The sequence below is a fragment of the Kogia breviceps genome, chromosome 3 (genome assembly GCF_026419965.1).
Source record: "Kogia breviceps isolate mKogBre1 chromosome 3, mKogBre1 haplotype 1, whole genome shotgun sequence".
NCBI classification, from domain to species: domain Eukaryota; kingdom Metazoa; phylum Chordata; class Mammalia; order Artiodactyla; family Physeteridae; genus Kogia; species Kogia breviceps.
In genome coordinates this window covers 155,825,343-155,849,672 of record NC_081312.1, presented here as the reverse complement: position 1 = coordinate 155,849,672, position 24,330 = coordinate 155,825,343, and the positions used below count along the sequence as shown (strand labels likewise).

Below are 24,330 nucleotides of genomic sequence, written 5' to 3'. Positions count from 1 at the left end.
TGGAGTCATTTCCCCCAAATGCTCACATAGTCCTACTTCCTAACCTGCAGGAGGCGCTGTGAGGCATAAACCCACGGAAACTACTAGATTTCCCACTGCCACCACTGTTCCATGAGCGACTGCTGTCATTTGTGGAAGGGCTGTCATTGGGGGACGCTTTATTAAGTGCTGTACATGAGCTTGTTAATTAACCCCATTGTTACAGGTGAGGAAAGTGAGGTTGGGGACTGTAGGTGACCTTCTGGAGGTCATGTAGCTAGTGAGGCCTGGAATCTGTGTGCCCATCTTCTCAACCTTTAGGTTGCACTGCCTCTTGCAAAACCCCGCCCCTTTACTTTTTTTTTTTTTTTTTTTTTTTTTGCGGTACGCGGGCCTCTCACTGTTGCGGCCTCTCCCATTGCGGAGCACAGGCTCCGGACGCGCAGGCGCAGCGGCCATGGCTCACGGGCCCAGCTGCTCCGCGGCACGTGGGATCTTCCCGGACCGGGGCACGAACCCGCGTCCCCTGCATTGGCAGGCGGACTCTCAACCACTGCGCCACCAGGGAAGCCCTCTTTTTTTTTTTTAAGCTCAGTCAACATTTTACTCAGAAATTCGTTAAAGACTTGAAACCTTTTTTTAAAATTAATTTTTATTGGCGTATAATTGCTTTACAGTGCTGTGTTAGTTTCTACTATACAGAAAAGTGAATCAGCTATACCTTTACATATATCCCCTCTTTTTTGGATTTCCTTCCCATTTAGGTCACCACAGAGCATTGAGTAGAGTTCCCTGTGCTTTACAGTTGGTTCTTATTAGTTATCTATTTTATGCACAGTGGGTGTATATATGTCAATCCCAATCTCCCAGTTCATTGCACTCCCCTTCCCCCCTTGGTAACCATAGGTTTGTTCTCTACATCTGTGTCTCTTTCTGTTTTACAAATAAGTTCATCTGTATCATTTTTCTAGATTCCACATATAAGTGATATTATGCAATACTTGTTTTTCTTTTTCTGGCTTAGTTCACTCTGTATGACAATCTCTAGGTCCATCCACATCTCTGTAAATGGCACAATTTCATTCCTTTTAATGCCAGCCCCTTTACTTTCTAAATGGGGTTTCTCAATCCCTCAGTCTGAAACCCCACGCTTCAGAAGTACCTGGGTGGCTTTAACAACTCCCGAGATTCTGGACTCCTCCCAGGAATTCTGATTTAACTGGTCGGTCTGGGGTTGGGGGGCCAGATCTCAATATGTTTTAAACCATCTGAGGCAAGTCTTTCCTGTGTGAGAAGCACTATTACCAAGGCCTGGACAGAGGCCCGCTGAGCACCGAAAAGGAAGCAACTGATTCCAACTGAGATCAGTGAGAGGTTGGGGGAAAGCAAGGCTGTTGGAGGCGGACCCTGCAAGGGAAGCAGGGTTCCTGGGGTGTGGGCAGTGAGAGGGCACAGGCCTCCCTGGGGGAAATGCAGAGTGGACAAAGGAGATGCAGGCAGGGGAGGCCTGGGCTGTGGGGATTGAGCTGGGCGGGCGGTTGGGGGCCACTAGGGTCCTGATGAGGTCCTGATGGGTCTGATTTCCAGAAGCCCAGCTGCTCACGGGCTCCCCAGGCCGGACTTCCTGCCCCTGGGGGTGCATGTACGTTACTCAGCAGGTGGCTCCCGAGTGCAGGCTGGGGTGGGACCCTGACAGCCTCCTCTCAGCACCTTAACCGGGGAGGGGGGGGGAGCAGGGGTGCGTGTGTGAACTGTGGCCGAGAGTTGTGTGTGCGGTTGTGTGTGTGAGGGTATGAGTGTGTGTGTGCGTGGGCGTCACTGTGTGTACACACACATACGCGTTCCACGGCAGGTTCACTCAGCCCCCAGAGCTTTCAGGCTGATGTTCCTTCCTTGCCCTTTTTGTCACTGAGAAGAGAGCCTGGGCTTTGGCCTTCTGCAGATTCGGCTTCAGGTCCTCCTCCTCCGTGTAATCCCTCGGGCCTCATTTTCCTCAAGCCTCCAGCAGAGGGTGCAGAGTGGTGGTGCCTCCCTCTCCAGGCTGTTGCGGACATTTCCTGTAAAGCCCCGGTGCATTGTTTCATGTGTTTCTTGGCAGTCTGTATGTCTTCTTTGGAGAAATGTCTATTTAGGTCTTCTGCCCATTTTTGGATTGGGTTGTTTGTTTTTTTGATATTGAGCTGCATGAGCTGCTTGTAAATTTTGGAGATTAATCATTTGTCAGTTGCTTCATCTGCAAATATTTTCTCCCATTCTGAGGGTTGTCTTTTCGTCTTGTTTATATCCTGAGAAAACCATAATTCAAAGAGAGTCATGTACCACAATATTCATTGCAGCTCTACTTACAATAGCCAGGACATGGAAGCAACCTAAGTGTCCATCGACAGATGAATGGATAAAGAAGATGTGGCACATATATACAAAGGAATATTACTCAGCCATAGAAAGAGACGATATTGAGTTATTTGTAGTGAGGTGGATGGACCTAGAGTCTGTCTTACAGAGTGAAGTAAGTCAGAAAGAGAAAAACAAATACCGTATGCTAACACATATATATGGAATCTAAAAAACAAACAAAAAAATGATCATGAAGAACCTAGGGGCAAGACGGGAATAAAGACGCAGTCCTACTAGAGAATGGACTTGAGGATACGGGGAGGGGGAAGGGTAAGCTGGGACAAAGTGAGAGAGTGGCATGGACATATACACACTACCAAATGTAGAATAGATAGCTAGTGGGAAGCAGCCGCATAGCACAGGGAGATCAGCTCAGTGCTTTGTGAACACCTAGAGGGGTGGGATAGGGAAGGTGGGAGGGAGGGAGACGCAAGAGGGAAGAGATATGGGGACATATGTGTATGTATAACTGATTCACTTTGTGATAAAGCAGAAACTAACACACCATTGTAAAACAGTTATATTCCAATAAACATACTAAAAAAAAAAAGCCCCAGTACACAGGAGGTGGTCAGGCTGCACTGCCTGTCCCACTCAGCCTGCCCCCTCCACCAGTTCACACCTGCCACTTGCGGCAATGCTTTTGCTCCCCCTGGCATGAGACGGAGCCTGCTGCCCCTCCCACAGCATATCCTCATCCCGGGCTGTGGTCTACTGGGGCCCTAGCCCAATGGCAGACCCCAGGCAACTCAAGTTCCCTCTCCTTTCCTCAGTTTCCTCACCTGTGAAAGGGGAGTGCTCTTCTCACACCACAGAGCTGTTTGTGTGGCCAGAAGAGGTAGCTGCCAGGGGCTGCGTGCTGCAGGCCGGATCCTGTTACCCTGTCACAGAGCCAAGAACTCTGCTTTCTCCTTTTGAGCCTCTCTTTTGCTCCTTAGTCCTCTATGGCTTTCATTGGCTTATTGTGGAAAATCTACATGGAGTTTCTCTATGGTGATTAATCATCTCATGCACACACACCAGGCATGTGGCCATGTGCCCGTTTGCACAGGGGCACCTGCCTACCTTCCCGGCCATTCATAAGTCCCTCAATTTCAGTCTTAATAGAAAATGACTCAGGTTTAGCAGATCACTTGTGTTTCCTTTATTCACTTCAGCAGACACTGGGCCTTGGTTTCCCGAGTTCTTTTCTGACCTGGGATTAATACAGTTTCAGCCACACAGAGTAGAATAGAACGATGAGACAGTCTCGCCGGAAAGTGGGGTCTTGTGTTTTTGTGGAGGCCCACGGGGCTGGGCTGCAAATCTGGCTCTGATGATTCTAGTTGCTGCTTTCAGTGCTCCGTGCCTGTTTCCTCATCTGTTGGAGAGTAATAGTGAAAGAGTCCTCCTAAGACTGTTATAAGAATTCTAGAAAAGAGTATCTCTGAAAGTGCTTTGTGTCACCAAGCTGTGAAATATGATGTGCGTGAGTGGTAATTGCACTTCCCTCAATTACATTCATTTGTCCTCCACTCTGGTTTCTGTGCCTATTTATTTCCTTGCAGATCAAGCGTGGCAGGTTGTCCCCACCTTTAACAAACCAGAACATCCTGACATGCCGTGCTTCTATCACACGGATTGGGCGGCTGGGGCAGGGCAGGGACAGCTGCGTGGGGAGACGGGTTTTCTGTGACTTGTTCTGGGCAGGAACAGAGCCTCTCAGGGCTTCATTGCCTTTTCCATACAAGAAAATCCAAACCACTGGTCTCTGCATGTCCCCGCAGACGTTCGTGGAGAGAGCTCACTAATGTGTATAGATGGCCATCGGGAGCACTGCCCTCAGGGTGGACAGAGACCCCATGGTCCAGAGCAGCTGAAATTTAACACCCCCCCAACCCCGCCCCACAGACACTGTTTCCCTAGAAAATAGGCTGGCTGTGTCTGGGCTGAGTCAAATTTAAAATCAATAAGTCAGTCGTCAAAATGCCTTTTCTAAGCAGGGTGTGACTGGGGAGGGTAACGTGTGTGATTTGATGTTTCCTTGTAAATCTCAGAACCTGGGTCCATATTTATCCATGAGGAGCTCTACTTTCTCTTAAGCTTTGTTAAGCTTTCAGTTTGATGTTTTTCATTTTTCCATCCAAGATATGTTAATGTAGATTTTTCTTCCCATTTCAAAATAAGGTTATTTATTGTTTGGTGATTACAAAATAATACGTGGTCATGGTAGGAATTTTGGAAAAGAAGGGAAATTATAAAGAGAATATTAGAGTTACCTGTAAAAAATAAGAACTGTGGTTGAATGGGCAGGGGCAAGGGGAACGTTCTAGATCTTTATAGAGGTTTTGCTTATAACACAGGCATATACATTTGTCACAACTTCAGCAAATAGACGCAAGTTTTCTGTACTTCATTGTATGTAAATCTTATATTAAAAGAGAAACTGTAAACAATTATTGGACTTGGGTTAATTATATGCATGGTGAAATCTTTAGGGGGAGGTGTACCAATGTCTGCAATTTAGTATGAAGTGCTTTTAAAAAAAAGATGGGGCTTCCCTGGTGGCGCAGTGGTTGAGAGTCCGCCTGCCGATGCAGGGGACACGGGTTCGTGCCCCGGTCGGGGAAGATCCCACATGCCGCGGAGCGGCTGGGCCCGTAGGCCATGGCCGCTGAGCCTGCGCGTCTGGAGCCTGTGCTCCACAACGGGAGAGGCCACAACAGTGAGAGGCCCACGTACCACAGAAAAAAAAAAAAAAAAAAAGACGGCTTCATGAAGGGTAGATGAATAGATATGTGATAAAGTAAATATAGTAAAATGTTAATGGTGGAATACAGATGGTGGTTATATGAGTGTTCACTATAAAATTCTTTAAGGGCTTTCCTGGTGGCACAGTGGTTAAGAATCCACCTGCCAATGCAGGGGACACAATGCAGGGTTCGAGCCCTAGTCCGGTAAGATCCCACATGCCGCGGAGCAACTAAGCTCTGAGCCTGCGCTCTAGAGCCCGCGAACTACAACTACTGAAGCACGTGTGCCTAGAGCCTGTGCTCCGCAACAAGAGAAGCCACCACAATGAGAAGCCCGCGCACCACAATGAAGAGCAGCCCCTGCTCGCTGCAACTAGAGAAAGCCCGCGCGCAGCAGCAAAGACCCAACTCAACCAAAATAATAATAATTAATTAATTTAAAAAATAAAATTCTTTCAACTTTGCTGTATGTTTGAAAATTTGCATAATAAAATATTGAGAAACAAAGATGACTAATTCAGAAAGAAAATGCGTATTTACAGTCCAAAGGTAACCACCATTAACATTTGAGTGTATATTATTTTCTTTCAGTTTCCTTTCCAAGAAGATATAATTTTATATAATTAAGATCGTACTACATAACATATTTATTTTCACATTTTTCACTCAATATTGTACCACGGTTTTCTTTTGTCATAAAAAGTCTTCAGTGTGTAATTTTATAATTAAGGTACAATTTACATAGCTAAAATTCACACGTTTTAGCACACAGTTCTGTGAGTTTTGACAAATGCATAGAGACATGCAACCACCACTCCAATCAAGATGTGGAATAGTTCCATCATCCAGGAAAATTTCTCTGTGCCGTTTTGCCAGCACCTTGCCTCACATCCAGCCCCGGGCAGCTACGGATCTGTTTTGCAGAATATTGTTAAAATGGAACCATATAATAGGTAGCCTTTGAGTCTGGCTTCTTTCACTCAAGCACAATATATATGAGATTCATCCATGTCATTTACAAGTACTGGTAATTTGTTCCTTTTTATTGATGAGTAGTATTCCATTGTAAGGATGTACATTAATATAATTTTAATGTTTGTAAGAAATCATCGTATATGGTAACCCATTTTATTTATGCATTCCCCTAATATTTGGATATTTAAGATGTTTTATTTTTTCACTATTATAAATGCCATTGTAATGAACATCTTTTTTTTATAATTGTAACTATTTTTTTAACTTTTTTTTTTTTTTTTTTACGGTATGCGGGCCTCTCACTGTTGTGGCCTCTCCCGTTGCGGAGCACAGGCTCCGGACGCGCAGGCCCAGCGGCCACGGCTCACGGGCCCAGCCGCTCCGCGGCATGTGGGATCCTCCCGGACCGGGGCACGAACCCGTGTCCCCTGCATCGGCAGGCGGATTCTCAACCACTGCACCACCAGGGAAGCCCTGTAACTATTTTTTTAAAAAATTTTATTGGAGTATAGTTGATATATAATGTTGGGTTAGTTTCAGGTATACAGCAAAGTGAATCAGTTGTACATATACATAAAATGAACATTTTTTTAAAAAATTATTTATTTATTTATGGCTGTGTTGGATCTTCGTTTCTGTGCATGGGCTTTCTCTAGTTGCGGTGAGCAGGGGCCACTCCTCATCGCGGTGCGCGGGCCTCTCACCGTCACAGCCTCTCTTGCTGCGGAGCACAAGCTCCAAACGCGCAGGCTCAGTAGTTGTGGCCCAGTCGCTCCGCGGCATGCAGGACCCTCCCAGACCAGGGCTCGAACCTGTGTCCCCTGCATTGGCAGGCAGATTCTCAACCACTGCGCCACCAGGGAAGCCCCAAATGAACATCTTTATGCAAAATCATCGTCAATAATTTCTTTAGGTGGATTACTGGGAAGTGAATTACAAAGTATATTATAAATATTTTTAAAGCACTTATGACATTTTTTAAACATTAAAAAGTTTTTCCTTGCATTTCTTTATGTGGTCCCTAACCAGCTTAACTTAAAACTCCACTGGTGTTTGTAATCCTTTCTCCCCCGCTTCTCTTTTTCAATATTGTCACCCCGTAGAAGTGACTCGACGTTTCAGTGTCATCAGCGAGGCTTTGAAATTCTAAATCATGGAGACCAATCAGGAAACTTCCCTCTTCTTGGTGAAGATCTTGGAGGAACTGGACAGCAAGCAAAATACCGTTTCCTACCAGGACCTGTGCAAATCCCTGTGCACCCGCTTTGATCTGTCCCAGCTCTCCAAACTGAGAAGCGTGCTCTTCTACACGGCTTGTCTCGATCCCAATTTTCCAGCCACGTTATTCAAAGACAAGATGAAATGCACCGTGAACAACCAGCAATCGAAGAAAATCATGGTGGCGGCAGATATCGTGACGATATTCAACCTCATCCAGATGAACGGGGCTACGGCCAAGGAGAAGCTCCCCAGCGGCCGGCAGAAGATGCGCAAGAAGGAGGCGTCCTTTGACTTGGGCCGCTCGGACACGGAACTCTGCACCGCGGCCGAGTGTGAGTCCCTCAGCTGCGAGCTGGGTGACCAGCCTTTCAGCCGGGGCTACCCCACCCGCCAGTCTTCCAAGTGCCGCAAGATGGACTGCAAGGACTGCCCGCAGTTTGTACCCGCCTCCGAGCCCAACTTCCTGCTGGGGGTCAGCAAAGATGTGAAAACCCGGGCGGCGTCCCTGGACAGGCTGCAGGCTCTGGCCCCCTACTCGGTGGCCAGCCCTCAGCCCTGCGAGATGCAGAGAACCTACTTCCCCATGAACATTGAGAGCGAGTCCATGTCTGATCAGGACTCCCTGCCCCTCACCCAGGGCATCAAGGAGACTTTCATTTCTAATGAAGGGCCCTTCGTGGTCCAGTCCTGCGTCCAGAAAAGGAACATCTTCAAAGAGGAGTTTCACAACCTGATGACTGTGTCCCCCGAGTTGGCCAGTCCCGCTAACAAGGCTGAGGGCGAGCATGGGAAACCCCAGGGCCGAAAGGAGTCCCACAAGACACCCTTCCCCAATCACAGCTTTGAGATGCCCTACAACAGCCAGTACCTGAATCCCGAGTACTCCCCTGTTCCCGACAAAAGGCGGGCAAAGCACGAAAGCTTAGATGACCTTCAAGCCTCCACGTATTTTGGGCCCACTCCAGTGATGGGGAACCAGGAGGCCAGGCGCTGTCCGGGAAGGCCAGGCAAGCAGACCCCCTGGCCGGCCAAAAGCTGGAGCCTAAACACGGAAGAAGTTCCTGACTTTGAACGGTCCTTTTTCAATAGAAATCCCTCCGAGGAGAAGCTCTGCTATCCAAATCCCAGCAGCCAGACCCCCAACTTCCCAACCCCAGACAGGCGCCCAGCTTACCTCATGCCGCAGGAGCAACAGCCAATACTCCCCGTTGGCTACGCGGCCAAGCCGAACGGGCTCAAATCTAAAGAGATCTCGTCCCCCGTTGACCTGGAGAAGCATGAACCGGTCAAGAAGTTTAAAGACAAGAGCATTAGCTGCACCAGCAGGCAGCTCAGCTCAGACACCAGTAGCGTGGGCACCCAGACCGAGCAGCACGTCCTGGAGCCCAAGAAATGCAAAGACTTGTGTGCTTCTGGGCAGGGCAAGTACAGTGACAGGCACGCCATGAAGCAGTCAGATGACGACTCGGAAGTTGTCAGTGATGACATCAGTGACATTTTCCGATTTCTTGATGACATGAGCATCAGTGGCTCGACGGGAGTGATGCAGTCATCCTGCTACAACAGCACAGGATCTTTGTCTCAGCTTCACAAGTCGGACTGTGACAGTTCACCGGAGCACAACCTAACCAAAATCGCCAACGGGCTCCCCGGCAGCAAAGGAGAAAAGGGCAACCGGCCTGAAAACAGCCACCACTCAGAAGAGGAGTTGAAGACCAGCGTGTGCAAACTGGTGCTCAGGATCGGTGAAATTGAACGGAAGCTCGAATCGCTGTCGGGTGTCCGCGAGGAGATCTCCCAGGTCCTGGGCAAGCTCAATAAACTGGATCAGAAGATACAGCAGCCCGAGAAGGTGAGTGTGCAGATAGATCTGAATTCCTTGACCAGCGAGGCTCCATCCGATGAGAGCGCCTCTCCCCGGATGTTCCGTGCACACAATGGCTCCCACGGGCCCAAGGTGGAGAACTCGGCCGACTGGTGCTGCTCAGACGCCAGCGGAAGCAACAGCGAAAGTCTTCGTGTCAAGGCATTGAAGAAAAGCCTCTTCACCAGGCCATCCTCCAGGTCCCTGACGGAGGAGAACAGCGCCACAGAATCCAAAATCGCCAGCATCTCCAATTCGCCCAGGGACTGGCGCACCATCACTTACACCAACCGCGTGGGCGTCGGAGAGGAGGATGTCAAAGACAGAGGCCCTGGGGAGAGTAAGGACTGGCATCGAAAATCTAAAGAGGTAATGCACACGTAAGCTCGCGTAACTAGGCAGCAGCCTTACTGCAGCCCTGGTCTGTTTCCAAGCCTGGAAGCTTACATGACACGAAAGAGGGGCCTGCCCTTCCTGTGCTTGTAATCCTTCCAGACTTTCCACGTTAGAGCAGAGAGGACAGCATAGCCTGGTGGCTGGTCCCGCCAAATTGTCCATCAGCCCGGAGGAGCACACACTGCTGTGTTGCCGCTGGGAGAAAGCGTGGCTCAGATATTGGACTGGTGGTTCGAGACCTGATTTTCATAGAATGGGGAACATGGCAGAGCAGACCAAGCATCACCAAGGATTTCTTCCTGTCCTTTCCGAAAGGGCAGGATGCAGGCAAAGAAAAGGAGGGAAATGACTTAAAAGCGAGCTAGTTCCTATGGCCCTTTCACGTACTTTGTGGCACGCGTGGTGTTCCTTTTTAAAAGTTTGAGTTTTTTTCAGCTTAAGATCAATAGATCGATAGATGATTTGTAAGAAAAGAAGATAAATTAAGGAAATTATTCACAATTCCACTGCCCAAGGATGGCAACTCTTAATATGATGTCTCTCTTTGCTTTTGAGGTTTTTCTCCTACAGTTTTATGGGAACTTGAGCGTTTTTGCTCCTTGATAATCAGTCAGCTTCTTTCTGTCAGTGCTGGAGTGAGCACACACACATACTCACATTCTTTCTTCTTCTCGTCCCCTGCAGTAAGGATGATTCGTTTCAGCGGCACTTTTGGCTGCTCTTCTTCCTTCTACGTAGGTTACATTGAACCCTTTCTGGCCAAAGTGATGCCATTTCAATTTGTTGCTCATCTCAATTCCCTTCCCTGATTCCAAAGGTCAGTGGACAGACCACGGGGCCTCCTGAGGGCTCGGAGGACCAGTCATCAGAGAGGGAGTGAAGAGGTGTGGCTGCAGACACTGAATACAGAGCAGGAGGCCGAGTCCCTCGAATGCCAAGCTTAGAAAATGGAGCCCTAAAGGAAGTTTTCAGGGTCCCAAGCAGGGAAAGAGAGTAAAAGAAGAAGTGATTTTTTTTTTCTGCTCCCAAAGGAACCTCTGGTACCCGTGCTGGCTACTGTTCTCTTCGGTAGCCACTTACAACACGTGGTGTTGGACAGAAATCAGAATATATTATGTGCCGACACTCCGACGAGATGCCCAGCTGTGGGTCTTCTCCTCTGGCACTGCTGTCGTCTCAATTAGCTGCCAGAGTCCGGCCAGGTTCCTGGAGCCCTGGGTCTTAGGTAGCATTGAAAATGGCCATTTAGAGCACTCCAGTGGTTTGGCACTTCTACAGATATATCAGGTTAAACGGAACTAGCCATACGTCCAACCTATAAAATGTCAAAGCCCCCAGAAACCAACAGAAATAAGCTTGAGAAAGATCCCTTGAAATGCACAGCTCAAAGTTGCTAGTGTTTGGGGTGAGCGGTCTTCATTTGGCCTCCTTCTGTGACCTCATTTCTCCCTCCCGAAGTGTGGCTCTCACCATCCCTGGGCTGATGCCTGCCATCGTGGTGACCAACCCTGGAGCCCTTCTGAACTTTGCTCCCAAATCTCAAACTGCTGAAGGCCAGCTCCCCCACATGTCTGCCGCGGGCTGAAATCTACAGGTCCCAGCTAGATTTTCTGTTCCTTCAAAGGAAGGTTTCCCTCTCCCTGTACCCTGTACCCGTTCTGGGGTCACCATTCTAGCCATTCCCCAAACTGAAGGGGCGTCTCTCATCTCTGACTTCCCTCGTTGGCTCTCTCACATCCAGTTGGGCTACACGACCCTGTGGGTTTATCTTTTGTGATGTTTCTTTCCGCTTAAATCCACCCTCCCTCCCCCAAGTCCAGGCTCCTACCACCTCCCACCTGGGATTTGGGGGCACATTTGTAACTGGTCTCTCTCGCTCATCACCCCACCACCTCTGCCGCCACTTCCATCTCATCGCATCCGCCACTGCTATGCTCCCTTTCCTAAAGCTCCACTCTGGGGTGTGCAGTGCCTCCTGTTCCCAACTCCTCCTTGACTCCCCTTTGCTCAGCGAAAAGTTTTTCAAGCCACTCAGCCTGGCCACTCAAACCCTGGGCATGTCATGTCCTTCTCCCCAGCAGAAGGGCTCCAGTTCACCCGGACTGGGCCCTTCTCCACCTTGATATGTCTACCTGGTTTTCCTCAAAAGTGCCACCCTCATTCACTCAGTCACTCATTCAGCAAGTACTGATGAAGCATCTAGGATGGCCAGGCCCCATCCCACTGTCGAACCTTTACTCATGTGATTCCTCCATCAAGACTTTCCTGTCCAGGGACTTCCTTGGCGGTCCAATGGTTAAGACTTCACCTTCCAATGCAGGGGGTGTGGGTTCGATACCTGGTCGGGGAGCTAAGATCACACATGCCTCGTGGCCAAAAAATCAAAACATGAAACAGAAGCAGTATTATAACAAATTCAATAAAGAGTTTAAAAATGCTCCACATCAAAAAAAAAAAAAGTGTCCTGTCCACCTCCTCGGTGCTGATCTAGACCCAGTTGCCCTCAAGGCCTCTTAGTTCATAAGCCTCTGAAAGCCTCCCAAGATTATTGCTGGTCTCTGATCTCCTGCCTTTCATCCTCTTTGTTTAGACAGAGTAGATACCAACCTTTATTTTAAAAGTATCTTAGGTATACATACCTACTTCCATGTTAGAACGCAAACGCCTCCATGGTAGGAGCAGGGAGGCAAGTGTGGGCAGCGGGTAACTTTCCATCTCAGAAGCGAGAACAAATTCAAATCCTGGCTCTGCCACTTCCTGGCTGTGTGACACTGGGCCAGTTCCTTAATCTCTCCAAGCTGAGTTTCCGCATCCACAGCGGGGATTATAATGTTATAGCCTTGCCGATGTTCTCGAGAAGCTGAAATGGGATATCGCGTGTTCAGCCCCGAGCACAGCAGGAGACACACACACAGTCAGCCCTCAGTTAATTGTAGTTATGATGCCTTGTGGTTATTATTGGCACCTGCCCTGCCCCCAGCTTGCCACGAGCCCTCTTAGTGTCCGGTAGTGGTGATCGGAATGAATAAAATCAGTGACACCTTTTAGAAGATACTTGGGTTTGATTAGCTAGCAGATAAGAGGACACCTCTCTTTCTCATTTGGGTTTGGCCAAGTTTATCCTGCTTTCTCTGTATCAGCATCAGCGGTCTTAATGGTTTGGAAGGGCTCAGAGTTATACTGTCTTTGAGCAAAGAGCCGATGGGTCTAGTTTTCTGGTAGCTGGGAGTGTGCCTCTGGCCCCCGCCCACGTGTACAATACACACACTCCCACTCATACAGGTTATCCCATCAGCTGCTCACACGTAAACTCCCTTTCCTGACACCTGAACGCATTCTCCTCCTCTTGCTTATCCGCGCTGTCCGTCACTCATGCTCTTATTTTTCCTCTTTCTTTGTCTGTTGCTCACACCCACAGCTCTTTGGGCTCTTTGTTTGGTGTGTACGACTCCATGGTGCTGGGATCCGTCCCTTTAACAAAGATCGGAGCGCCTCCTCCTTGGTGGTGTGATTTTGCTGAGCAGGCGATTAAAATGTGCTCACTATTGTCCCCTGCCTTTGGGGCACTCACAGTCCAGCGGAGGAGACAGACAGACAGACGGACAGGCGGTTACAGTCCAGTGGGACAGTGCTGGCCGCGGGCTCTGTACACAGTCTGAATGGGTCACGTAGATGGGCGCTGACCCGGCCTTGGTCAGGGAGTACTTCTGGAGGAAGTGACATCTATGTGGAGATCTGAGGGCCTCAAGTTAGAAGTAGAAAGTACCAGAAGACTCCAGTTATAACAGGGTTCATGGAGAACGGAGCCCCCTGGTTCGGGCAGAACTCAAGGACTGAGAACCTAAGTGATGCCAGCTGTGCTGGGCACCTTCCTGCCTCCAAACTGTGGTCCAGACTGTTCCCTTGTCTTGAAGGCCACGCAGAGGTCTCTGGAAATCACTAGAGGCTCCCACCACGTGCTTTCTGGCTTGGCTTCTTCCATCCAGAGAAGCAGTGTGGCATCAGTGGTTTCAGCCAGCTCCTAGGGGGAAGGACCCCATATCTTTCACTCCTCAGTACCAGGTAGACATTGGTAAGAGAAAGAGGGGGCGGTGACTTCCCTGGCGGCCCAGTGGTTAAGACTCTGCGCTTCCACTGCAGGGGATGCAGGTTCGGTCCCCGGTCGGGGAACTAAGATCCCGCATGCCGCGTGGTGCGGCAAAAAAAAAAAAAAAGAAAACAATAAAGAGGGGGAAGTGCCATGCAGTGGTTAAGCAAAGCTTCTCTGACGCCAGATGATAGATTTAAATGCCAGCTCCTCCCGCTGGCAGCTGTGCCCCCTGCGGTAAATTACTGAGTCTTTTGGGCTCCATTTCCTTTACCTGAACAATGCGTGTTAGTAATAGTAGTCATGGTATGAGGGTTAGATAAAGTCATCTCTTCCTGGCATAGAAATGTTGGGTCGTTTCAGTGTTATCGACATCATCAGCTTTTCCTAGTAAATTTCCCCCAGTCCAGATATTCTTTCTATTTGCTCGTGAATAACTGCATGTTGCTACCCGGGCAGAGCCCAGTGATGAAAAGCTGGTGTCTGCTCACTGGCACTGTGGGCTCTCTGATGGCATCTGTGTCACTCTCTGGACCCCTCTGTGCCCCTCTGCAGGCAGACAGGCAGTATGACATCCCCCCGCAGCACCGACTGCCCAAGCAGCCCAAAGACGGCTTCCTGGTGGAGCAGGTGTTCAGCCCTCACCCCTACCCCGCCTCCCTCAAGGCCCACATGAAGAACAACCCTCTGTACACAGACATGCGGCTGACGGAGCTGGCGGAGGTGAAGCGGGGCCAGCCTTCCTGGACCATCGAGGAGTATGCTCGCAACGCGGGCGAGAAGGGCAAGCTGACAGCCCTGGACCTGCAGGTGAGCCTCTCCCTGCCCCGGGTGGGAGGAGCCCAGCCACGCCCTGGCGGATGCAGGAATGGATAGCGGATGCCCTACCCGGCCCGCTCCCTCACCTTCAGCTCCCTGGGTCCCCACCATGGAATTCTGAACCTGCATACAGCGTAGAGCAGAGATTTTTCACAAGGAGATTGCTATGTTGCTTATTGCTTCGTAAACATGTAGCAGTGGGAATGCTTGCTTGATTGATTGATTGACTTTGGCCATCCGATTTGCTAACGATGCGTTTAAGACTCCATACCAAGCGCAGATTCTCGTATTTGCTCACAAGACCTCAGCCCAACTGTTTAATGAAACACAAGCTGATTTCTCCTTCCACATGTAGCACGTGGGATAAAAGCATATTTGTGGGAGCCGAGCTATGGATTATGCTTCCATACGGAGCAGTCCCAGGTAAGCGCCATCCCCGGAAGCTCTGTGAATACAGTTGTGGCTGGAGGGCATGTTTTCTGTTCAACCACAGGCAGGCCTGGGGTTTGGCCACTTTCATCGTGGTGGGCAGTTCCACCTGGTTCCATCCACACTGCGTCTGTCTGTGTGTCCGCATCACCTCGGGAGCAGAGGAAGTACCGTGTCGCCACCTGCCAGCTAGCTTTGTGGGCAGCGAGGCTGTCACCCCAACGCCACCACTCACGTACGGGTCCTGGCAGGTCCACACCACTTAAAGGGCAGTTGGAGAGATGCCAGTGGTGGGTGGGGGGGGAGGTATGGCAAGGTTTCCCCTGAAATGGCCTCTCTCTAAAGCCTAGAGGGCTGCAGGAGGTGCAGTGCAGTGGCGAGGAAAGAAATGTGTTTTCCCGCAGTGTGGGTTCCAAGCCGGGGTTCCTTTGCTGTGTAGCCTGGAATGTTCACCTGTTTGAGCTTTGGTTCCCTCACCTGTTAAATGTCCATAATAATATCTAACTTTCAGAGTCGCTGTCAGAAATGAAAATAATGTATTTAAAGTACCTGGCATTAAGAAGGTCCCGAAAAGGCATTTTGGCGCTGATGAAATGATGCTGAAATCGATCAGCTCTGTATGGGGCTTTTTATCACGGTCTCTCGTGTAAGGCACAGTGGCCTGCAGGCAGGAGTGATGATGTTCATCTCAAGTTTATAAATGAGCAAATCGAGGCCCCGAGAAGCACAAGAACTTGCTGCAGGTCTGACGAGTCTAAATTCATAATGGACTATCCGGCGATAAGGCTCCTGTACTTCGTCCTATGCTGCCTTTCCACCATGTCATTTTTCTGTTGATGACAGTATAGTGGAGCTTCATGTCACACAAATGACTGCAGAGACATTTGTTTATGTTGGGCCCTAAATGACAGCAGTTATGGGAAGGGACGTCTCTGGCCAGATCTTGAGAGTCAAGTGGGTGGTGATACCAGGACCACCTCAGAGGTACTCCTGGCCCCTATCCCCTCCTGCATGTTTTGTCCCCGTGCCAGTGGCACGCCACTTGACCCTTCAGGCCACGTCCTCTCCTGTCACCGTCCTGCTGGCAAGCAGTCTAGAGAGGATGTGCTTCTTCCTCAGGAGGGTCCCAGTGCTCTGCTTCGGCTACCACACTGCAGCCTGTGGGTATTAGAATGCCACGAGCTGCAGGCGAGTCAGAAAAGGCCCAGAGGTGTGAGTGGCTCGCCTGGTGGAATAATCAATGTTTCACCGGTATCATGGGGTGACCTTGACAGGAGCAGATTAATTGAATGAGTCATAGACCGAGAAACATCTTTTTAAAGTTTGGGAGGCAGAGTCTGGAATATTTCGCTCCTACAGATACATGCAATTTTAAAGTGTCAATGTTTAGGAGCGTAAAGGCAAAATTATACAAAACAAAAGATCTTGGGCTTCCCTGGTGGCGCAGCGGTTGAGAGTCCTCCTGCCAATGAAGGGGACACGGGTTCGTGCCCCGGTCCGGGAGGGCCCGTGAGCCATGGCCGCTGAGCCTGCGCGTCCGGAGCCTGTGCTCCGCAACAGGAGAGGCCACAACAGTGAGAGGCCTGCATACCGCAAAAATAAATAAATAAATAAATAATAAAAGATCTTTAGATTAGAGAGCTTTAGGTGACATCACTTAAAAATGCAAAGGATAGTGTATCTAGTCTCACAAAAAAATATAAGACAGAAAAGAGTTTGATAGCCTCTCAAGGGTGTTTGCAGCAAAGCAGAACAGGTATCAGGAGCTCGATGAAGGCAGAAAGGCACCACCTTAATTGTTTTCATCGCTTTGCAGAGACCCAGGTACTGTCTTAGGGCAGCTTCCGCATCTGGACCGTCTTCTTGGGGCCCCATGGTGTCAAGATGTAAATTTGCCATCAATGGCCACTTGAGGGTGCAGCAAAGGTACAGGCCCCGTTTCCATTTCCAGTGTTCAACAGGAGTAATTAACAACTGAGGATGCCCCCTGTGTCCCACTGGGTATCATGAGAGCTTGTGGTTATTGGAAAAAGTAATTAAAAATAATCTACTTCACAGGATGAATCCCAGCCCCCAAAGCATATCTACCTATGAAAGGAAGCCAGTTTCCTTCTGTCTGAGCTGGAGGGAACAAGACAAAATCGGATGTGTCTTTTACACACTGTTTATCTCCTTGGCCCGCCTTGGGAATATTGGGAAGGAGAGGTGGTGTTTCAGCCTCCCTGGTCAGAGCCTGTCTCCAAAGTGCCAGAGCAGGGAGAGCTGCTCCTTCATCCTCCCACCCAAACCCACCCACCCCTGCAGACCAGTCCCCAGCTTAACATGGCCACCTTGGCTCCCTCTCTCCCCTCTAGGGTACCCATTAAATTGCTGAAGAGCTTTCATGTCCAGGGAAGCAGACTGATCCCAAGTGCCCATGGAGGACAGAGCTGTGTTGGGGAAAGAACTGCAGCCCAAGCATAAGGACACTTGTCCTAACAGCCGGAGCTCAGCCGTAGCAGAAGTGCCCTGGGCGACTCAGGGAGACTGTGGCTTCTGGGACTTAGCAGAAGTGCTGGAGTAGGAGTTTCTTGCAAAGTCTGAACAGACAGTCCTGCATTTTAAGGACCTTTCCATCATGGAGCATGTCCTGTTTGTCATGGTGTGGGTCCTAGCAATGGCCAGCATCGCCTACCTCTCCTCCCCGCCCTTCCAGATAATATGAATAATTGGAAAAGTCTTTGAACATTGTGCCTCCGTGAGGAAGGGGACCTGGGAGGATGTCAGGGACCCCAAAGTCCCATTCTCTTTTCATTATGCAACGTTGTACAGAATATTCTAGAATATTGGCAAACTCTCCTCTAAAGGGCCAGAGAGTAACTGCTTTAAGACTTTGCAGGCCTTGCAGTCTCCATCACAACTGCTCAACTCTGCCAATAATTGTCTCAAGCAGCCACGGGCAACTTGTAAATGACTGGATATGGCTGTGTTTCGACAAAATATTATTTTGGGACACAGAGATTTGATTTCATATGATTTTCACATACCATTGACTATTGTTTTCCTTTTTTTTTTTTTTTTCCAATGATTTAAAAATGTGAGAACCGTTCTTAACTGGTAGGCTGTACAAAGGCAGGTGCTGGGCTGTATCTGGCCCATGGGCCGGAGTCTGCGGGCCCCTGTACTGGAAGGCCATTAGAAACAGGAGAGCAGGGACTTCCCTGGCGGTCCAGTGGGTAAGACTCCGTGCTCCCTGTGCAGGGGGCCCGGGTTCTGTCCCTGGTCAGGGAACTAAGATCCTGTGCGCCGCACGGCCAAAAAACAAAATAAAACAAAACAAAAACAGGAGAGCAATAAAGCAGCCAGAGGAGTCCACGGCGTGTGGGTCGCCAGCATCCCAGCGGGAAGCAGATGGCATACTCACGGATGATGGGAGTGGAAAGCAGGGACTCTTGGCGGCGGTGTAGGCAGGGTTTAGAGCCCGTGAAGCGCCCAGGGACCAGCATGAGTGAGAGGCTGTTGCTGCCCTTGGATCTGAAGGCCAAGGAAAGGGAGCTGTTTCTGAAACCCACCAAGACCCACAGCTGTGAGAGCAGGTACCTGATAGAACGATAGCCCGTCAGGGAGGGAGCTGTACCCCACTGACTGAATCCACCTGGGATGTGTCCATATCGGCCGGTCTCCTGGGGGCACAGAGCAAGGCAGAAAAGAACAGAGAATGATTCTGGAAGGACAGGTAGAGAATGATTCATATGGTTTAGAATAATCAATATTCCAATAACATAGTACAACTGAGTTGGGTTTTTTTTTAAGTTTTGGAAGCATTTGTTGTGTAATCCTGTGTGTGTGTGTGTGTGTGTGTGTGTGTGTGTGTGTGTGTGTGTGTGTGATTTGTAACATGCCCATCTTTATGAGCATTAAACAATCTGAGAAAATCTTCAAAATGGATATTTTGCTAGTGTTTCAAAGATTTAGACGACCTCACTTGGAATTGCAATGTGTTGCTGCTTTTATGTGACAGTCACGTTACTAAATGTTTGCCGTAAAATGAGAGCACTGCCTTTCTTTATGGAAATAGATTATAGCCATCCATGGGGAATGGGATTCCTGGGTGATACAGGTTAAATAGATTTCTCCTGCAGACAGGCATTAATCTCAGGGAGGCTGGGAGACAAATGTCGGTGGGTGGGGCGTCTCTCCCACTGGGGACCCTGCACCTGGCATGGGGGTGGCTTGCCACTGGTCTGTATACCTGGCCTGTGAGCAGTGGCCTGACAGATGTTTGAAATGGAAATATTTTATGTTTTGTTTGAACTGCTTATCTGGGAGGTGCCTTTGATTTTTCAGTAGAGGCTTTACTGAAGAACTGGGAACCAAATCAGAGTAATACAATAGCCTTGCTTTAGACACCTCTGTTCTTAGGGACCGTTAATGGAGAATATTTTTCAGTGACTTTCCCTGCTTCTCATGCAGCAGGGCCAGCCTGTCCTTGGCCGTACGCCCTTGAGGCGTAGAGTCTTGTTTGTCTCGGCCCTATTTTGCTTGCTCCCAGGAAATCCCTGGGTTTTCCTGTGTCAAGACCATCGTGACCTGCTTTTTCAAAATATTTATTTATTTAGTTGCACTGAGTGTTAGTTGTGGCAGGCGGGCTCCTTAGTTGTAGCACATGGGCTCCTTAGTTGTGGCATACAAACTCTTAGTTGCGGCATGCATGTGGGTTCTAGTTCCCTGACCAGGGATCGAACCTAGGCCCCCGGCATTGGGAGCACAGAGTCTTATCCACTGTGCCACCAGGGAAGTCCCCATCATGACCTTTGCAGTAGGAGAGGGGCAGGTCCAATCTGGGATGTGTGGGAGCCCGAGTCCTTGGTGGTCCGCCTCAGGAGGGGCTGGTGGGCAGCGTTGGACTCCTCCAGTCATCTCCCCTGCAAGCAGCAGACAGCTCTGAGATGCTTCAGGGGTGATGATTGTCGGAACGTCTTGAACCTGTTGCACGTATTCACCATATTTCTAACATCTTCTCTTCTCTTTTAGACTCAAGAATCTTTAAACCCAAACAACTTAGAATACTGGATGGAAGATATTTATACTCCAGGCTACGACTCCTTGCTGAAAAGGAAAGAAGCCGAGTTCAGACGAGCCAAGGTCTGCAAGATCGCTGCTCTGATCGCTGCAGCCACGTGCACAGTCATTCTGGTCATTGTCGTGCCCCTCTGCACAATGAAATCATGAGCCGCTGGACATGCAGTGTTGCCTACGGCTCATGACCACCGACGTCTCCCTCTGTCGTTGAAAATCACGTGCCAGTGCGGCCGTAGTTTGTTGACATAGAAATCGTGGAGGCTTTTCTGCTCGTGCTGCTGATGGTCTTCAGAAAGTATACATTCTAGAGAGCTATCCACCTACCTATTAGCTTTGACTTAATTACATGGATGAATTTTAAGAAGTGCAATATCTTTTCCTACCAAAAGAATGTAATGGACTACCAGTAGATACAAACTGAATTCCAGGCAAAAAAAAAAAAAAGAGGAAAATTAATTGGTTGGATTCTTTCCATTTTGATGAAATTTCATGGCGGGGAATATGTTATAGAGGAGATGGTTAATCCTTGCCTTTTTTAGGGAAGCTAAGGGAGATAGCAAGATGAGAATTTTTTTTTTAAAAAAAGCATGGGTTCTCTTTCCCTTAATGTCCTTAGACCATCGCAGGCAAAGAAACAGGGTATGTATCCATAAAGGGGGTTACTTCTCTGCTGACTTTTATCAAGGGCTACCGACTTTTCATTCTTGCCCTTCTGTCATCATTACGATCTTCATTGCAGATCTTCATGGAAACGTTCTGGACCTTCTTCCTGGTGCCCCGGGTAGGAAGGTGCTGGGCTGCCAAATCAGGCATGGCGGGAAGTGTGCTCTCTGCTTAATAGGCCAAGGTATTCAGGCCAGGAGACCTTCCTGTACCCACGTCAAGGTGTGGGAGAGTTGCTTGCTAACAACGTACGATCGATATCTGAAAGTCATGGCATCCATCCCAAAGGATCTCCCATTCTTGCTTTGGTGTGTGGTTCCTCTCCTTAATCTTCCGTCTCCTGGTGGTACCCGTTGCTCTGCTTCTCACACATGAGTTGAAGAATTTGGAACTTGTCCTTGTGCCTTGAAGAGTAGAGACAATGGCTGAACTTTGACATTCTAACTATAAACCATGGTTTCCTTGCACCACTAATACCAACCATTTCCAATGGCTTTAAAAATTTTTTGAAAGCTTGTCAATAATATGATAAAGGCTGTGAGGTATTCTCAACTACCCCAACACCTACTCCAGAGTTTTGAATACTTGTCAGCTGTGCAAAAAAAAAAAAAGATCTATTTAACCGTTTATCTATCTATCTATAATGTCTATCTAAATACCTGAGTTTAGTTTATTGTCATCTCTGTTAAATAACTTGAGAGCAAGGTTTCTCCAGTGTAAGGAAGCCGTTGTAATTTCATTAGAATTTGATCTCAGTTTTCACCTGTTGAATGGTGCTTTGACATAATTGGACGGAAAGAATCCTTCTCGGCATTTGATCCTAATGTCTTGTTACAGGTTAAAGAAAAACGATTGATAGAAACTAGCTACCTTAATTCTTCTGAGAACAAGGTGGATTATAAATAAATGCTGGTAGTAAGAATCATCACTCTGGATGATATAATACGCTCCTGAAAGAGAGGTTTGGGAAGCATCTCAGATTTTAAAGCAATAGGCGTTCAGCATCCATCCTAAAAACTTCCAAAATAATGCTTAGCTTGCTGGGTCTAATCCTATTGTTCACTGTAAAGGGTAGTCAGAACATTTCATGTTGTTAATAAATAAGGGATGGATGCTTTCATCTGTAGTGAACCTTCGTTTTTAGAGGTCTTCATGTCATCTATTTCTAGTCTCATGTTTATGTACAGATTTTCAGCTAGGTGACTGCAATTTAAGCCTCAGTATGGAAAACTGAGGATTTATAATTGAAAATGAAAAAATATATATATTACTGTCTACTGTCAGAATTTTAGTCTTTTGGTGCTCTGTTTTGGGTTGGGCACATTCATTCAATAAGGTTGTTTCTTTCACCCCAAAAGGGATTCTAGATAAATACACTCAGGAGTTGGGTGTTGCCATCCCAGCTCTCCTCCCAACCAGTGCAGATCTAGAACACACCCCAGTCCTGCCACTCTCACCTTTATCACAGGTTAAGCCATGAGAGCAGCAGAGATAGGATGTTCCCAATCTCTTGCTCTATGATGGGCAGAGAAGTGGAGATGCAGTTACCCAGGATAAGAAAAATTTGTCAAACCCCATTCGGACTCCTTCATTTGCCAGGTAGGATCATGGTGGATGGACCAAACCACTATTGCCACTGCCCTTGGGTGAATCTATTCCTAATGAGCCCTGTTGGGGCCATGTGCTTAGCTCCATAAGGGAGGCCATGACTACCACCCCACGCATAGAAGAGAAGGGACTCTGTAGAATTTTCTTCTATTCTTTTCATGTCTGGAGAGGTTGTGAAAAAAATTTAGTCTTGCTCTAAGTCCAGTGTAGCTTTAAAATTCAGCTCAGCATCATTGCCACGTGATGGAAACATCCAGACCTGATAATACCCCTGGGAAAGCACACAGTGGTGGCCCGAAGGCAAGGTGGTTTCCTCTGGAAAGGGATTATCCACAGCTTGAATCCTGATGGTTGCTTGGGGTCTTGGAATCTAGATAAGGTGAAGTTCACAGTTGGGTCCTTTCTCTCCATTGATCCCAAGCTTGTTACACCTTCTTTCCCTGGACCCCAGACTCACTCCAGCTCCTCCATCCTATTTGCAGAAAGGGTCAAGACCAGAGTCTGGTGGGGAAGGAAGCATCTACCCATCCCTCTAAAACCTGCCTCTAATCTCCTGCTGCTGTGAGCTCCCTGGAGGTGACATAGGGACTGGCCTGACTTCTGTAGTGGGCGCCAGGTCCTACCACGCTCTCTGGCATTTTCACATGAAGTAGGATTTCCTGTGCCGAAACCGAAAATCACTACACTATCAAAATTCACTTCATTTCTCTTGCATTTAAAAAAGTGAACAATCAGATGTCATTAAGGGATTGTTCTGAAATTAGATCTCTTTAGCCAATGATTAAAGTTGGGATCATTTCATCCTCTTTTTCATTCAGAATTTGCTTGGAACACAGCCTTGCAGAGAAGCAAAAAAATTTCCCAGCTCACAGTTTTCAGATATTTTACACCAGTATCCTCTCCTTTAAACAGAAAATACAGTCAAGCAAATCATACTTATACCACCCATGACTAGCTGATCATAAATTGTTAGTATTTTAGGGCATGCAGCTATGTGGTTGGTATCTGCAAGGCTAGCTTGATAGATGTGCTAAAATTCACTGTTCTGAATGTGCCATAAGTTCTGACACCCTTATTGGAATCAAGGCAGTGCTGTTTTTGTTTAGAGTTTATCAATCTAAGAGCAATGGCACCTCATTTTTCTTAACAAAAAAAGCTCTGCCAATAGTAAATGATTCTGTTAAGTGGTATAAAAATGTGTGAATGTTGAAATTCAACATGCTTCATATTATAACCAACCTGCAAGAATATTGTGGTCAACTGTGTGAATACCAAATCAGAGTATACTGTATATTGTACTTCGGAAATTTGTATTTAAAGGCAAAAATATTAGTAATAGTTGGTATACTTGGGGAAAAGGGTATTAAATATTTATTAAGTAACAATGAGAAATGCAACAAACTTCCTTATTTATGCCTTATGAGTAAAGGGGTATGAAATATTAGGTGAAGTTTTATGCGCAAGACTCTAAAGGAATGGGTATCCATGAAGGCAGGGACTCGTCTTTTCTATGTTTGTTCTGGAAAGCTCTCAGCACACCCTTGGTGCTTGATCATTGTTATATAATACCAATAACTAAGCACATTTTTAGATCTTTTTTCAAATGGCTTGTGTAAAATTTGGTTAATGTATAATGGTTGGTTTGAAGCTATCATGTAAAATCTGCCTCTCCAAATATAATCGAAAATAAAACTGAAAAATGATAAAATAGCAGGCTGTGAGATTTTATTCTATGCTTGGATTATACGTTGTCAGTTTCACGCACAGATCATAAGCGTCCAGCTTGATGCTTTTTCACAAATTGAACACATCCGTGTAATCAGCACCCAGATCAAAAACCAGAACATTCAAGCACCCCAAAAACCTCCCTCAGGCCCCCTTCCAGCAAAAACCTTGCAAAGAACTGTCCTGACTTTTAAAGGCACATGTTCGTTTTGCCTGTTTTAAAGCTCTGTGTGAATGCATTTCACGCAGTACGTACTCTTTTGTATCACTCAACATAATGTTGTGGAAAACATCCATGCTGTGGTGTGTGGTTGTAGTTTTCTGATTCTCATGGCACTGATTGTGAATATAGCACTGTTTATTTATTCATTCCG

General features: G+C 47.8%; 1 protein-coding gene across 3 annotated transcripts in view; it reads left to right on the top strand.

The window, feature by feature from the left end:
- The window catches only part of MINAR1 (membrane integral NOTCH2 associated receptor 1), a 39,004-nt gene extending 18,643 nt beyond the window's left edge, over positions 1-20,361 (top strand). For 2 of the 3 annotated variants that reach the window (XM_067030076.1, XM_059057568.2), the window contains exons 2-4: positions 7,187-9,537; positions 14,207-14,461; positions 19,913-20,361. In XM_067030076.1, the coding sequence (XP_066886177.1) occupies positions 7,237-9,537; positions 14,207-14,461; positions 19,913-20,110 (2,754 nt within the window). In that variant the 5' untranslated portion in view covers positions 7,187-7,236 and the 3' untranslated portion in view covers positions 20,111-20,361. Of the gene's footprint in view, positions 1-7,186; positions 9,538-14,206; positions 14,462-14,825; positions 14,894-19,912 lie in introns of all 3 variants that reach the window. The other variant, XR_010839859.1, reaches the window with a different exon arrangement.
- Positions 20,362-24,330: the final 3,969 nt, after the last annotated feature.